Source organism: Schistocerca nitens, chromosome 1 (assembly GCF_023898315.1).
Source record: "Schistocerca nitens isolate TAMUIC-IGC-003100 chromosome 1, iqSchNite1.1, whole genome shotgun sequence".
Lineage (NCBI taxonomy): Eukaryota > Metazoa > Arthropoda > Insecta > Orthoptera > Acrididae > Schistocerca > Schistocerca nitens.
Window position 1 is genome coordinate 540,856,297 of NC_064614.1, and position 15,050 is coordinate 540,871,346.

At 39.8% G+C, this 15,050-nt stretch overlaps 1 protein-coding gene across 8 annotated transcripts in view; it reads left to right on the forward strand.

The window, feature by feature from the left end:
- The window catches only part of LOC126253889 (protein lap4), a 564,085-nt gene that overhangs the window by 498,622 nt on the left and 50,413 nt on the right, over positions 1–15,050 (forward strand). For all 8 annotated transcript variants that reach the window (XM_049955263.1, XM_049955269.1, XM_049955268.1 and 5 more), the window contains 2 exons: positions 3,503–3,599; positions 6,844–6,934. In XM_049955263.1, the coding sequence (XP_049811220.1) occupies positions 3,503–3,599; positions 6,844–6,934 (188 nt within the window). The remainder of the gene's footprint in view (positions 1–3,502; positions 3,600–6,843; positions 6,935–15,050) is intronic.

Consider the following 15,050-nt stretch of genomic DNA (forward strand, 5'->3'; position numbering starts at 1 on the left):
CCAAAGGTCAGCTACACACTTCTGCCCACATTAAACCTACCAACAGACAACAGTACTTACATTTTGACAGTTGCCAACCTTTCCATATCAAACATTCCCTCCCATACAGCCTTAGCATTCAAGGCAAACATATTTGTTTAGGTACATACTCTTTACAGCAATACACCATCATTCTCATCTCAGCCTTCACTGGACGTAATTACGCCACCACACGAGTTCAAAACCAGATTTCCCGGGTCATCACATCCAACCCTGCACTGCTGATCCCTCCAAAAAACAACTTCAGAGTGCGCCACTGGTCTGGAATGTATTAATCAGCTACTTTGACAAGGCCATGACTTCCTAAAATCATGTCGTGAAATGAAATCCTTCCTGTCTGAGAGTTTGCCCACCACACCTATAGTGCATTTAAAATTAGTTGCTACTTTTGACATTTCACTCAGTGGAGGGGATGTGACGCCTTTGCCCAGGTAACACCAGTGGTAAGCAGGCTTTCCCTACTCCACCGCCAGCGCTTCGGTTGGTAAAGTGCCTCTGTTACCACACCGTGGATACCTACTACCATGTGGTGTCATGCAATAGATGCTTCTAAGTTCGTAATCTCTCATTGGTGTGTGCTGTTTTCTGGCGCTGAAGTGTTATGCCATCCATCATCAGGTATTGTGACCAATTGTATTGTGTTGGATTTGTATTAATAAAAACAGTGCACCACATCTGGAAACGCTATATTTACAATGAAAATAGATCTTGAGGACACATTCAATGGCTTTGAAAATAATGTTCTGCCACAAAATATTCCTCTGAATTCGACAATATTAATTAACATTGCGCCATACCAATCTGTTGTGATGGATAAAGCTACAACAATCCAGTGGATGAAAGCGTATATTTTGCTCTGGGTACAAAGAAGTGTTCCACTGGATAAATTTGAACGTACCATGTATAAGGTGAAGTTAATGGAACTTCCACAGTACCAGGTTGACAAACTGGCTGATGTTGAAGGGCATAGTTCAGTCAGGTTTCGTCCGTATCACATTAATTTAAATCCGGATGAGAATACGCTCAGTGAGAATAAAATGCTGAAAAAAGAAGCCATTTCAAGTGTTGCACCACAGGACAGGTCTCAAGTTGTCATAGAGTTGAGGAGAGATGGTTTCACGAAGGCCTATGTCGAATTTTGAGTAATACGTAACTTCTCTTGATGCCATGTTAAAATCTGCTTCTTTTCTCAAAACAGAGCATAGTTTACCAATACACATCTCATTAATATTCTAACACAGTTGAAATTGCGACAGAATCATGAAATAATATGTTATTAAACTAGTAACTGATGGAAATTAGTGTCAGTAGTTCATGAAACAGCCCATTCTCAGAATAAAATAAACGCTTGACTTTACTTACGCTGTCACAAAACCCACAGCCGTTCTCATTTCACCAGCTATCGATGGTCCTTAAAAATTACATTATTTCACTGAAAAAATCAGTAATTGCTTGATTATTGTGACAGATATGAAAGTTTTGCATATTAATTATATAGCAAAATACTGTGCTCTTTGTGTGCTATCATTTGCCAAAATCTCATTTCGATACATTGAATGGTTTATTTGATAAGTGGGATTCATAATTGTTTCTTTCTGAATTTTTCACTGGTGTGTGCTTTCATGACGGAGTGGTTTACTTACATTCCATTTCTCGAGACTGCAGACAGATCCCTTCAAGTTTAAATAATAATTCAGTATGTTTCTACATTTCATATGAGGCAACATACGACCTAACACGCACGAAATGCAAATTCATAGCGATCCTTATTTTTCACTGTAAACCTTAGGAATTTCTTGCAGTAATATTGAAATATCACAAAAACATTAACGTAATGATATGCAGTTCATCATGAAGCTGCAATGTGCGAGAATCAAATGTTTTTAGCTGATAGTTTCTTTACAGTCATTTGAGAAAGATCACAGGTGGGCCAGCTTGTGCAGCTTGCTGTTCACGCAGTCAGCTGCCGATGCACCCAGCTCACGCTTGCAACTTGCTTCCCTCCTCTCATTCCACACTGAACTGTCAAAAGTCGCAACTAATTTTAAACGCACTGTAGAATAACTTTTCATCACCTTTCCAATCTCCGCAAAATTCTAGTCAGACCCTATGCTCCATCTGCACGCATCTCTCTTACCTATGGCTCCTACCCCTGTGACTGTCCCACCTGCAAGACTTGCCATATGCACTCTCCTGCCACTATGTATACCAGCTATATAACTGGCAAAACATATACTATCAAAAGGAGAGCCACCTGTGAAATGACGCGTCATGTACCAGCTGTTATGTAAACACCGTTTGGCCTTTTACATCAGCGTGACTACCACCAAATTATCAATTAGGATGAATGGGTATAAGCAGAAGGTGCATACTAGAAACACACAGTATCCTATTGCAGAGCATGCTCTACAACATGTCGATCATGATCTTGGTGCCTGTTTCACCACACGTACCATCTGGATACTTCCCCTAATACCAGCTTCTAAGAAAACGGCAGGTGGGAACTAGTACTACAACATATCCACCAAAATCTGGAAGCTGTTTATTTCTCATTGCAGAATGATTCCATGTATGTAGGTAGCTGTTTATAAATTTGCTTTATTCGGGCACTTTCTTCTTGTAATACAGCAGTTCAGATCTCTGTTTTTGCTACAAAGCAGAAATGTAAATAATGATCATTCCTTCCATAATTTTTCTTGCATTTAGTACTATCTGTAATAAATGATGGAAGAACAAGTATGATAATGAGTGGAAAGATGTGCCTTCAATTATTTTTATTGAGCAAGATGCAGAAATTAAGAACTGGATTTATATTGAACAGTAGCAGCATTCAAAACTTCCCATCCTGATATTTATCCGTATGATCTCTAACGCACTAGAGCAGACTGGTCGAGTGATTCCCTAAACAGATTCGTGACCAATTTCCTTCCCCATATTAGTCTCATTTGAACATACTGATGAAACAATACAGTAGATACATATTCTGGAGGAACTGGGTTCAGATTCTTTTTCAGCCATCCAGATTAAAGTTTGTTATTGTCTTCCCGAATTGTTTCCGGTGAGTGTTGTGATGTTTCTGTAATAAAGGTCTCAACTGAATAATTGCCTGCTCCTGACCTGATCAATATTTGTCGTCTATTGCTAATGGCCTTGGAGTAACGTTGGAATCTAATTTTCCCACCATATTTATTTTCTTAAACACGTTAACAACAAAGCAAGTGACTGTATTTGCTAAAAAATGTGTAATAATGACTGCATGATGTTGGCTATATTTCCTGGCAAAACACCAAGATGGAAGGAAGGAAGAAAGAAGAGAAAAGAAGGAAGAAAAATAAGTACCTGAATGGTGGAAAGCATGGGTATTGGAGTTCAGTGTTGGCAGTGTAGCAGATTAGATATAAATTCAAATAAAATTATTATGCAGTTAAAGCTTCTAAGAAAAGATGTTTTCTCCACTTCACAGAGAAGAAAATTGCATCCTTGTCAAGACATGAACTTAAGAGCTGGACACAGCTGGATGATGGAGATGATGATGATTTTGATGATGCCTTACAGGAGAGGTGAGAAATAAATCTTACTTCATCAGTAGGTGATCTAGAAGAATGCATGTAGTAATGACCTTTTATTTGAAATTGAATGTTTCAGTGTTAGGTATTAAACAATTACATAACTGAAGATATGCTACAATTCCTCAGATAATTGTCCTTTTAACACTAATACTACTAACAATGTAACTATTACATTCACCACTAATCTAGTTATTAAATTTGAACCAAAGTATTACCACATAGGCTGCTCATAAATTCCCTTTATTCTCTTATTTTATTATATTAAAATAACATTTCAAGACACTGATTGTCCTACAGAGGAGAATTGTAGATAATTATCATTCCTTATGTAATTTTTCCTGCATGTAATAATACTTGTAACATTTTCACATGGCCACAATATTCCAGGGAGAGGACTGTACCTTCGTACACTGCTTTTACATTTTCCTGCATTCATCTTGCTCATAATCTTGGAAGGTAAACAGATTGATGAGCCTCCACCGAAAAATTTTTCATTTATTGTGCTAGATCTGCGTGGAGAGAGAAAAGGTTACAAACAAAAAATCTGCAAGTCAGAGTTTTGCCCTCATATCATAGACATTGACACGGCACTGTCTAATAAGTATCATGCACTCTTCAGTGGTAGTTGCACATTTTCGAAATACAGTGAAACCCCCTCTTTTACGCTTTTCAAGGGACTTGTAAAAAATGGTGTAAAATGCAGGAAAATGGAAATTTTGGGAAATAATGTTTTATACTGTAAAAGTTACATATAGGATACCGCCTTGCACATTATGTATCATATATGTAGATAACAGGCATCAAAAGACTTTCAGGGACATGTTTATTATCTAATGAAGGTTTATTATCTAATAAAAACCGCTGAAGTAATTGGGACTTATAACTGTCTGGGAAGTAGGAATGTTTGACTCAATTTCACATGTCATAATTGATGTTTTTGAAAGCCAAAAACTGTCATTCATTATTTAAATAATGAAATACTGCACTACTTATGTATTGTTTCACGCTTAGCGTGACACACACACACACACACACACACACTATCACTCACATTGTTTGTGTAACATCACAAGAAATACATAAGTGAATACTGCACTTGACAACGAGAATAAATTTTTGAAACACAGTTTGCTCAGCATGAATAAAACACGTAAGCCGCATTGTGTTTAAACTAAAAACATTTGAGCATTGCAAAGTGAATGACGGTGTCAGCTAGTGCTCCAAGTGGCCATACACTGAAACACGCTAAATATGGTTTGACAAAAGGTCTCACGATGATCACAACAATCATGAAACTGCATTTGCGCAGTAGAGACAGTTTGGAAATGATTGTGATTGGTCACAATCTGTTCACTCGAATGAGCCTAGTTATTGCCATCAGCGACCACGCCAGGTAGAGCTTGGCAGTGGCAGCAGATAGGGCACAAATTGTTCAAACTTTTACACGTTTACCAGTTCAAATCCACTGAGTTGAGTGCATTGGTATCGAGAAACTTAACCACATAATGTTTGTAAACACTACGGGATGGCCAGCATCATTTTTTCTCCACAGACATTTTTTGTAATTCTTAAATACAGGGAAATGATAAATATGTTGACGCAAAATTGGGTACAAATTAACATCATGGGCATATGAAATTTGATGAGACCAACAAAAAATATTGTAAACGGTGGAAAACTTTAATTCTGGGAATGTAAAAGCAGGGTTATATTGTAATTTCATGTGGCTCATTGGGCCTGGTGCAAGTCTTTCAGTTGGACACCATTTGGGCAACTTGTGTGTCCCCAAAAACACCCTTGTTATCCAATGAATGATCATGGATTAATATGTTGTTGAAAGAGAAAAGGCTAAACCCCAACAAAAAGTAACAAAATCAGGGGTAATGCACACTACTGTGGAACGTAAAATAGTAGCACACACATTGGAGAGATGAGAAAGAAAGCAATTTTGTCCCCTTCCCTCCCCCCCCCCCTCTCTCCCCCCCCCTGCCCCCCCCCTCTTTTTTTCCTTTTTTTTTTTTAAAAAAAAGAAATAATAAAAAATCTTCAGCAGTGTGTAATATGGATTTAGTGAATTGAATTTGCATGGGAATGGAAAAATTAACATCAGTTTGGAACAAATCGAGTGAATTAAAATGTTTAGATTGATAAATGCTGCTGAGGAGACTACAATGGAAACAGTGGTCAAAAGGAAACACTTTGTTTGATGATCTGTGGATAACATGTTTTTAGAAACCAACAAGATGACACAGAAACTGATATTACTTTCCACATGCTTGTGCTCATAAAGTGCAAAATGTACCATTCTCCAAATTACAAAAGTACTATTTGTATTCAATTAAATTATGGGTATTGATATGAGAGACCCAGGAAATGGGAACTGAAAAATAGTGCCGGGTATTTTGTTTGTTAGGTAACCGTGACTTGATTTTCATAAGCACTGTTAGTTAATTTTAACCTGCATGTAACTACTTTTACTGGAATAAGGTGTTTGCATACCAGTGGAATTGATTGCTGCAATGTGGCATACTTGATCAGTTCTCCTGTCACCCGTGTATATTGTCTTGATATACTATCTTCATTGACGTGCTGACTTGCAAAGCATCAAGGCCTAGCAGAATTTTGTAAAAAGGGAAAATATAGTCATAACTGATTTTAGAATATGATTCAGTATACCTTTGATACTTTTCTTTTTCCCTACATTTCATCTAGTCTCACATCTATTTTCTCTCCTTACAGTCTTTTCTGTCCCAGCTATGTTATCAACCATGTTGTGTTCCCATACTTGTTTACTGTTCATTTTTGTTTTGTTTTGCTATGGTTTTCCTGTGACTACTGTTGCTTATGATTCTTAGTTTCATCATACCTCTCGTATAATTCATCTCAGCTTCGATACTTTTCCTTTCCTCCACCAACCCTTCTTCAAGAAACATAATCTTTGCTACAGCAATCTGTCTCCAAATGTGGTGGCTCCTATTTGGTTCAGTAATTGATTGCTCTGTTTGTGTACATGCAGTCTGTATTCGGTACGCATATGTTCTCTTTAGCTTCATGTAGGTATTTCTTGGTACCACAATTTTCCAATGGTTACAAGAAAACTATGTTTTTGGATGCATTCTCCTCACCCCCTTTCTTTATAAAATATTTGTCAAAAAATGCTTCTGAATTTAGATTGCAGAATTTGTAAATAACATGTCAGAAGCAGTTTACATAAGCAGTATATATTTTCATCCAGAGTCATCAAGAGTGTTTCGGGAGCCAGTGCTGCTGGAAGTATCCACACAGCAAAGGCTGAACGAAGGCTGAAGGAGAAGCTGCAGCAGGAGGTAACTACTTGGATACTAGAATATTATTTAGAATTAGTTCATGTAGCGATTCTGCATAAATAGCTCTGTACCTTGAGCAGGTGCACCAATTTTCATAACATGAGCGGGAGCACTGCATACTCCTTGTACTTGTAAAGAACAGCTGTCTTTATTGTACCAAGGTAAACATGCAAGAGCAAAAACATAGTTCAATCTTAGATTAATTACACAATAATAAAATAAACCTTCATAATATACACCAAAGCACTGTTTTATTAAATCATAATGAAATAAACTTTCATTAATCAGTCTGTTGCTATGGTCAGGTGATATCCCACATCCCAAAGTAATGACAAATGCCCCACTCGAAGCCTTAAACAATGCATCAGATCCTAGCCAACCTCTTATTTGATTACTCATTATCTCGTACAGACAATTGCTTCATTGTGGGATTGTGATGCTAACTTGTAATGTGGATCATTTTCTTGCATGGATAATACATTTTTTATGACATAGCTTGTTGTTTATTTTATTTTACTGTTTCTCTTTTGGACATATGACAGCACAATTTATCACTGTGTTAGCTGAAGCTTGCCATTGTGAAACAGCAAAGTGGAAAACAATGTTATTTGTGTTTGGTGCACTTTATACACATGTGCACAGCCACAAGGATTAAAATAGTGCATTTCCTGCACAGTTTTTATGGTTTGTAATGGCCTTCAGGGAACCACTCAAAGAAAGGTGCAATATCTGCATAAAAAGTGTAATGTCTGTGTATAATAAACAAATTTGAAGTATTCCAGGTTTGATGCCTTATATCTGATTGTAATCCATTAGTGTTGTTATTACAACTAACCTAGTGACTTCATAGGAAACCACGTTGGATTTAAATGTAATACTGAAAGGCATTGCTGCATATCAGTGACATCATAAAAAATGATGAGAATAGTGATATATCAAATTATTGTCATTTGAATTCTCTCTAGGGAATTCGTAAATAGTAAATCATGTATTTATCTTTAAAGCTGAATTACTACTTCATATTACTGTAACTGTAGCAACTCAATTTTCAGCACTTAGTCACCATCATTAAAACATATTTCTTTCAAATTAATTTCCATCTGTTATCCTTTAATTGGTGTCTCTTATTTCAGACCATAATAAAGTTAAACTAACGGTTTATAAGCAGTGTATTTGCATAAACAAAAGCAGTACTTATACTGACAGTTATTTCATTTTCTACAAAATTGTTCAGGCTTTCGTGGCCACTTGTTGACAAACTGCCTATTGGCTTCTGTCTTGGGTTCTTCGGCCGACGTTCATCTAATGATTTTTCTGACGTTTCGCCAGCACGAGTGGCTGGCATTGTCAAAGCTTCACCCTCCATTGCCGTTGGTGAACTGGAGCCGAGCTCGCGGGCGCAGACTATATGTACCTGACGCGCCAACGTCCAAGGGCTTCTCCGCGGTCATTTCCAGTGCGGTTCTCCTCTTGCTACCTGCAACGGTCGTTTGCTGCAGTACGGGAAGCCAGGATCCGTTGACCTTAAGGCTTTCCTCTTTCTTGTTCAAACTGTTCGCGTGTTTTTGTATTTCTACAGCTTCTCTGAACAAGCGCGTGTGATAGTGCTTCTCTACAGCCAGAACTTCCGTGTCGGCGAATTTTATTACGTGGTCGGTCTCATTCAGTGCGTGCTCTGCCACGGCCGATTTCAATGTCGCTTACGCTCGTTGATCCTGGTGTTGATGGATAGTCCAGTCATTCCGACATAAACTTTTCCGCATGTGCATGGTATACGGTATATTCCCGACATTGCAAGTGGGTCTCTTTTTTCCTTCGCCGATCTAAGACACTCTTTGATCTTCCTTGTCTGTTTGAAAATCGTCTTTACGCCATGTTTGCGCAATATACGGCCGATTCTGTCCGTCACTCTGGGAATGTATGGCAGAAAGGCCGTACCCGACATTTCTTTTTCTGGTTCCTTACTTCGCCAAGTGTTTGGCTCTGTTACACTTCTAATATAATTTTTGGAGTACCCATTGCTCCTCAGGACAGTTTCCAGGTGTTGCATTTCTCGTTTGAGGTGTTGCGGCTCACATATTCGTCCTGCTCTCGTTACGAGCGTACTAATCATGCCTCTTTTCTGGCTCGGGTGGTGGTTTGACAGATTGTGCAGGAATCGGTCCGTGTGTGTCGGTTTTCGATACACGCTGTGTCCCAGGTTTTCGCCGTCCCTTGTGACCAGCACATCTAGAAATGGCAGTTTCTTGTCCTTTTCTACTTCCATGGTAAATGTTATGTTGGCATGGAGGCTGTTAAAGTGTCTTAGGAAGTCACCGAGCTGTTCTTCACCAAGGCTCCACACCATGAAAGTATCATCAACGTACCTGTACCACACCTTAGGTTTGCAAGTCGCCGAGTCCAGTGCCTGTGCTTCGAATTGTTCCATGAAGAAGTTGGCCACCACCGGACTGAGAGGACTACCCATGGCCACGCCTTCCAGCTGTTCGTAGAAATCTCCATTCCACGTGAAATAGCACGTGGTGAGACATGCATGGAAGAGCTTTCTGATGTCCTGCGGGAAAATGGAACCGATGTGCTCCAGAGCGTCACTGAGTGGCACTTTCATAAATAACGAAACAACATCAAAGCTGACAAAGATGTCGTTTGGTGCAAGTTTGTTTCTTCAGCTTCTCAATGAAATGTCCTGAGTCCTTAATGTATGTTCGGTCTTCCCCACGTGTGGCTGGAGCAGAGAGGCCAAGTGTTTTGCCAGTTTATATGTCGGTGATCCAGGAGCGCTAACGATCGGTCTCAGTGGAACGTTGTTCTTATGGATCTTGGGTAATCCATACATCTGAGGTGGTAGGGCTTCTGTGTTGCACAGGTTTCTCTGTATGTCCGCCGGCAGAGAAGACACCTTGATTAATCGATTCGTATTCCGTGTGATACGCTGCGTCGGATCTGCGCTTAGTTTTCGGTACGTCGTCGGATCTAATAGGTCTCGGATCTTTTGCTCATTATCTTCGGTCTTCATTACGATGGTCGCATTCCCCTTATCAGCAGGCAGTACCAATATACTCTTGTCAGCGTTGAGATTCTTAATGGCTTGTACCTCTTCTTTCTTCAGGTTGCAAGCTGGTGGTTTTGCTCGGCGCAGTATCCTGGCTGTTTCCGTGCGTATTTCCTCTGCCCTTTCACAAGGAAGGGTCCGAATGGCTGCTTCTGTGTTGGCAATGATATCCTCCATAGGTATAGTTCTCGGGATGATAGCGAAATTCCCTCCTTTTTGAAGGACTGACACTTCCTCTTCGGTCAATTGTCGTTCAGTGAGGTTGACCACTGTGTGTGACGTGTCGGGAATCGCCTTGTCGGTCTGCTTCCGGCATCTTTCAAACTTTTTCTTCTGTCGCTCGGTGCAGCGCTCGAGTTCGTTCTGCATGCTCCTGTGAGTGATGCTGTCGTTCTTGTCCCAGTCGTCTCGATGCATTCTGCTACTTAGTTGATAGAAAATGTCCAGAAGTTCCTGATCCGTTCTTGCCAAGTCTCTCCGTGTTGTATGTATTCGCTCACGAAGAAAAGCTCGTTCCATTCTGTCTTAGATACGATGTGCTTGGGCGGTAGTGAATAGGCGCTTACACCTCAAGAACTTCGGTGTAGCACATTCATCTCGGCACTGTGACAGAAAGGCGAGAGAGGACATCAGTCGCGCTTTCTTCTTCCGTCGTTGGTCAAGGCGTCGGTACAATCTGCAAATCTCCTCCCCGTAGAGGCGTAATGCAAAATTGTTCAGGCTTTCGTGGCCACTTGTTGACAAACTGCCTATTGGCTTCTGTCTCGGGTTCTTCGGCCAACGTTCATCTAATGCCAACATAACATTTACCGTGGAAGTAGAAAAGGACAAGAAACTGCCATTTCTAGATGTGCTGGTCACAAGGGACGGCGAAAACCTGGGACACAGCATGTATCGAAAACCGACACACACGGACCGATTCCTGCACAATCTGTCAAACCACCACCCGAGCCAGAAAAGAGGCATGATTAGTACGCTCGTAACGAGAGCAGGACGAATATGTGAGCCGCAACACCTCAAACGAGAAATGCAACACCTGGAAACTGTCCTGAGGAGCAATGGGTACTCCAAAAATTATATTAGAAGTGTAACAGAGCCAAACACTCGGCGAAGTAAGGAACCAGAAAAAGAAATGTCGGGTACGGCCTTTTTGCCATACATTCCCAGAGTGACGGACAGAATCGGCCGTATATTGCGCAAACATGACGTAAAGACGATTTTCAAACCGACAAGGAAGATCAAAGAGTGTCTTAGATCGGCGAAGGAGAAAAGAGACCCACTTGCAATGTCGGGAATATACCGTATACCATGCACATGCGGAAAAGTTTGTGTCGGAATGACTGGACGATCCATCAACACCAGGATCAATGAGCATAAGCGACATTGTAGGTTGGGGCAGGTGGAGAAATCGGCCGTGGCAGAGCACGAACTCAATGAGACCGACCACGTAATAAAATTCGCCGACACGGAAGTTCTGGCTGTAGAGAAGCACTATCACTTTGCGCTTGTTCAGAGAAGCTGTAGAAATACAAAAACACGCAAACAGTTTGAACAAGAAAGAGGAAAGCCTTAAGGTCAACGGATCCTGGCTTCCCGTACTGCAGCGAACGACCGTTGCAGGTAGCAAGAGGAGAACCGTACCGGAAATGACCGCAGAGAAGCCCTCGGACGTTGGCGCGCCAGGTACATATAGTCTGCACCCGCGAGCTCGGCTCCAGTTCACCACCAGCAATGGAGGGTGAAGCTTTGACAATGCCAGCCACTCGTGCTGGCGAAACGTCAGAAAAATCATTAGATGAATGTCGGCCGAAGAACCCGAGACAGAAGCCAATAGGCAGTTTGTCATTTCATTTTCTGTTGTTGCTTTGTATGTCTATGGAGGTACATAAGAATGGAGTACTTCATGGTTCTCCTTGGCACTCCATATGGTGCTGATATTTCAGTGTGGCACTTATTGAGCTCTTGGTTCCTTTTTTTTTTTTTTCATAATTACATTTCAGATAAAGCCATCTAATGATGATGAGTTGACAAGATTTTGCCTACCTTGCAATTTTGTGCATCCTATTGGTAGCACAACAGTAATTACATTCAGTTCAAGTGTATTTGTTCATAGTGAGAGGAAAATAAAAGAATTATTGTTGTTTTCAGGAGCAACAAAATGCCTTCTAAGACTTCAAAGGATTATCAAATCTAATTCCTGAATTCTTAGGAAAATTATTTTAATGCTTTTTAAACTAGCTGCAACCACCTGTACATGGAGTAGAATTTTTGTCACAATTTTTTTAATACCTTGACATGAAGTATTTTGGTGTTTCATAATTATTATTTTTTCTGTATTATATCTTTCTGCTAATCATCACTAATCTTTGGACTCATTGCTGAATGTCGGGACCCCTTGAACCAAGTTTTTCGTCCCAGAGAGCCACCAGATTCTCTTGGAGACTGCTGAAAATTGAGCCTGGAGATGTTTTTTGATTTGATCTATCCACAGGCTCACTGTCTCCCCCTTCATCTCTTACCCCCCAGTCTTTCCTTCCATGATTATTTTCTCTCTCTCTTCTAAAAATCTGGCCAAAGAACTTAAGAATATTTTGGCTAATACGGGATGAACGGCACCTGGACATACTATATTTCTCAATAATGGAGACACCAGTTCGTCTTTCACACACAGCTCAAATACATCTATACACCACTTATCTCTGGCCTTAAAGGTCCATTTTTTGCTAGCGCAAAATAAGGTAGAAAACATAGTTTCCCATCAGTTGAGATGTCTTTAGCCCTACCATAAAGAGCTTTCCTAATGATATGTCCATGCCATGTACCTGGTTCTTCTGTAGTAGTTGTATTATTTCTGCTTCACACTGCTGCTGGCTTGCCTGAAATTGTGTATATAGATGTGCAAGCAGGTTTAGGGGAGCCACTCAACACTAAAGGCTGTCCTATGTCTGGTATGAACAGTTATATTGTGAGACGATAAGAAAATTGCAGGTTGCACTGTTTGCACACTAAGTTGTAGCTGTTGATACCAATTAACATACTTGCTAATAAGATGAGAGGTCATAAGTATCATTCCCTTATTATTGTATTTATATACATATTATATTATTACATGACAGTATTCTGTCTGACATAATAAACACATAGGCTAATAATTAAAAAAACAGTGAAACTCCTCTAAGTTGAATTCAGTTACTAAGTGACCAATGCAAAAAATTACCGGTGGACAATCAATAAGCAGGAGTAATAAGAAATTTTTAAATTAAAAACATATCACTATATGGGAAAGAAGAAACATAATACATATGTACCCTTATGTAGGAGGGGACCGCCAGTACCCCTCTGAAATCTATACTACTGAATACTCTTGCCCCATGAAGCTTTTGGAGGAACTGTTCCAAATTCTTAAGTCTGTCTCTTTCTGGAATAATAATTTTATTCGCTGGAAATGCATACAATTCTACTGTGACATCGCCATTCCTTTTTTCCACAATGAACAGTGGGTTGTTATATTGGCTAGTTGACCTTTCTGTTACTCCCATCCGCAACATTCTCTGAAGCTCTTCTTCCACTGTTTCGCGTTTCGATTGAGGTATCGCATAGTGCCGTACATAAAATGGTTATGTATTGAGTTCTGCCTGGTACTGGTTTACAAGGAGGTTCCTTCTGAGTAGTTTGGAAGTGCAAGCTGTATTTGCCAGAGGGCAAGAGGAAATAAGTTTTCAGCACAGCTTTTTTTTATGTAGGAATGCTCACCATTGAGTCTGAGTGGACACAGAAGAACCATCTGTCTTTTGGATACCCAGTACCCAGTTGCTGAGCTTGCTCTATTGCATGACTCTAGGGACGAGAGTGCATTCTGCACCACACGGGCCATTTGGGTGCGTCCACTGTCCTGGACCTAAGCCCCATTAACAAATGCCCTCTGTGTTTCCAGTTCATTTATTTACATTTTATGTGTATGTACTATTTCCTAATTTACACAATAATCTATGTTACCAGATTGCTATCCCAGAACCTAGTACCAGATGCAAGTTGCCTGTCGGAGAGCTTCCAGGATAACAAAAATTTGATTTTCAGTATTTTGGGTAGTTATTGACACAATCTAAAGATTTAATATGCTGTTATAAAACACTCATTAAGAGGTGTAACCTTATGTTTAAATTTAGCACAGGACCATAGATATTATTGTTAGAAACTGCGCATTTGTCTTCAGGCAGTGTAGGTTACAGTGTACAAATATCTGGTCTTACATCCATCAGCATTTGACAATGAGAGCACTCCACAACTTCCAACAGATTGTACATATAATTTTAAATCTTTATAAAACTTTTTCTCACCGGCACCCCCTCTGCAAAATGATGAAAGGAAAAAAGTTTATCAGTTACTATAGTTTCGCTGTTCATGTTTTAAACCTGCTACATCAGGTGTGACATTTTAACTTACTAATTCTGTACAACCGACTCGCTTCATAACACAATTTGCAGATAGCACCGACATGTACCATTGAATTTACCTGCAAAATCATAAACATTGAGATGTGAGATGTGTGAAAACTTAATTTGCTTAAAACGAGGTGCAGATTATCCAGACTGTATTCATCCCTTGTTTCTTAATGAGAGCACTTGGTGAGGTCTGACAAATGTTAAGCATAATTTCAAACCTTTTCTAAGCGGTTTTTTTTTTTCTCACTTACCTGCTTGAAGACAAATATTTAACATGTTAACGCATTTGTGAAATGATCAGATATTTGAAGCTGTTGTATACATGGGAACTTGATTCTTTAAATATTCGGGGTTTTAGTATTATTTACTCTATTTATATGTTTTTTAAATTATTGTAATCACTCTTTCCTCCTGCACCCCCCCCCCCCAACCCTGTTCTCTCTCTCTCTCTCTCTCTCTCTCTCTCTCTCTTCCTTCCTTCCTTCCTTCCTTCCTTTCTGCCCCCTTCTTTTTCCTTCCTTTTAGGTACAAGTCATGATCAATGCCATTGGCAGTGCAAGGTTGGTTAACATTATATCTTTTATGTCACTTTCTGATGGGTATAGTGTAACTAAATTATATA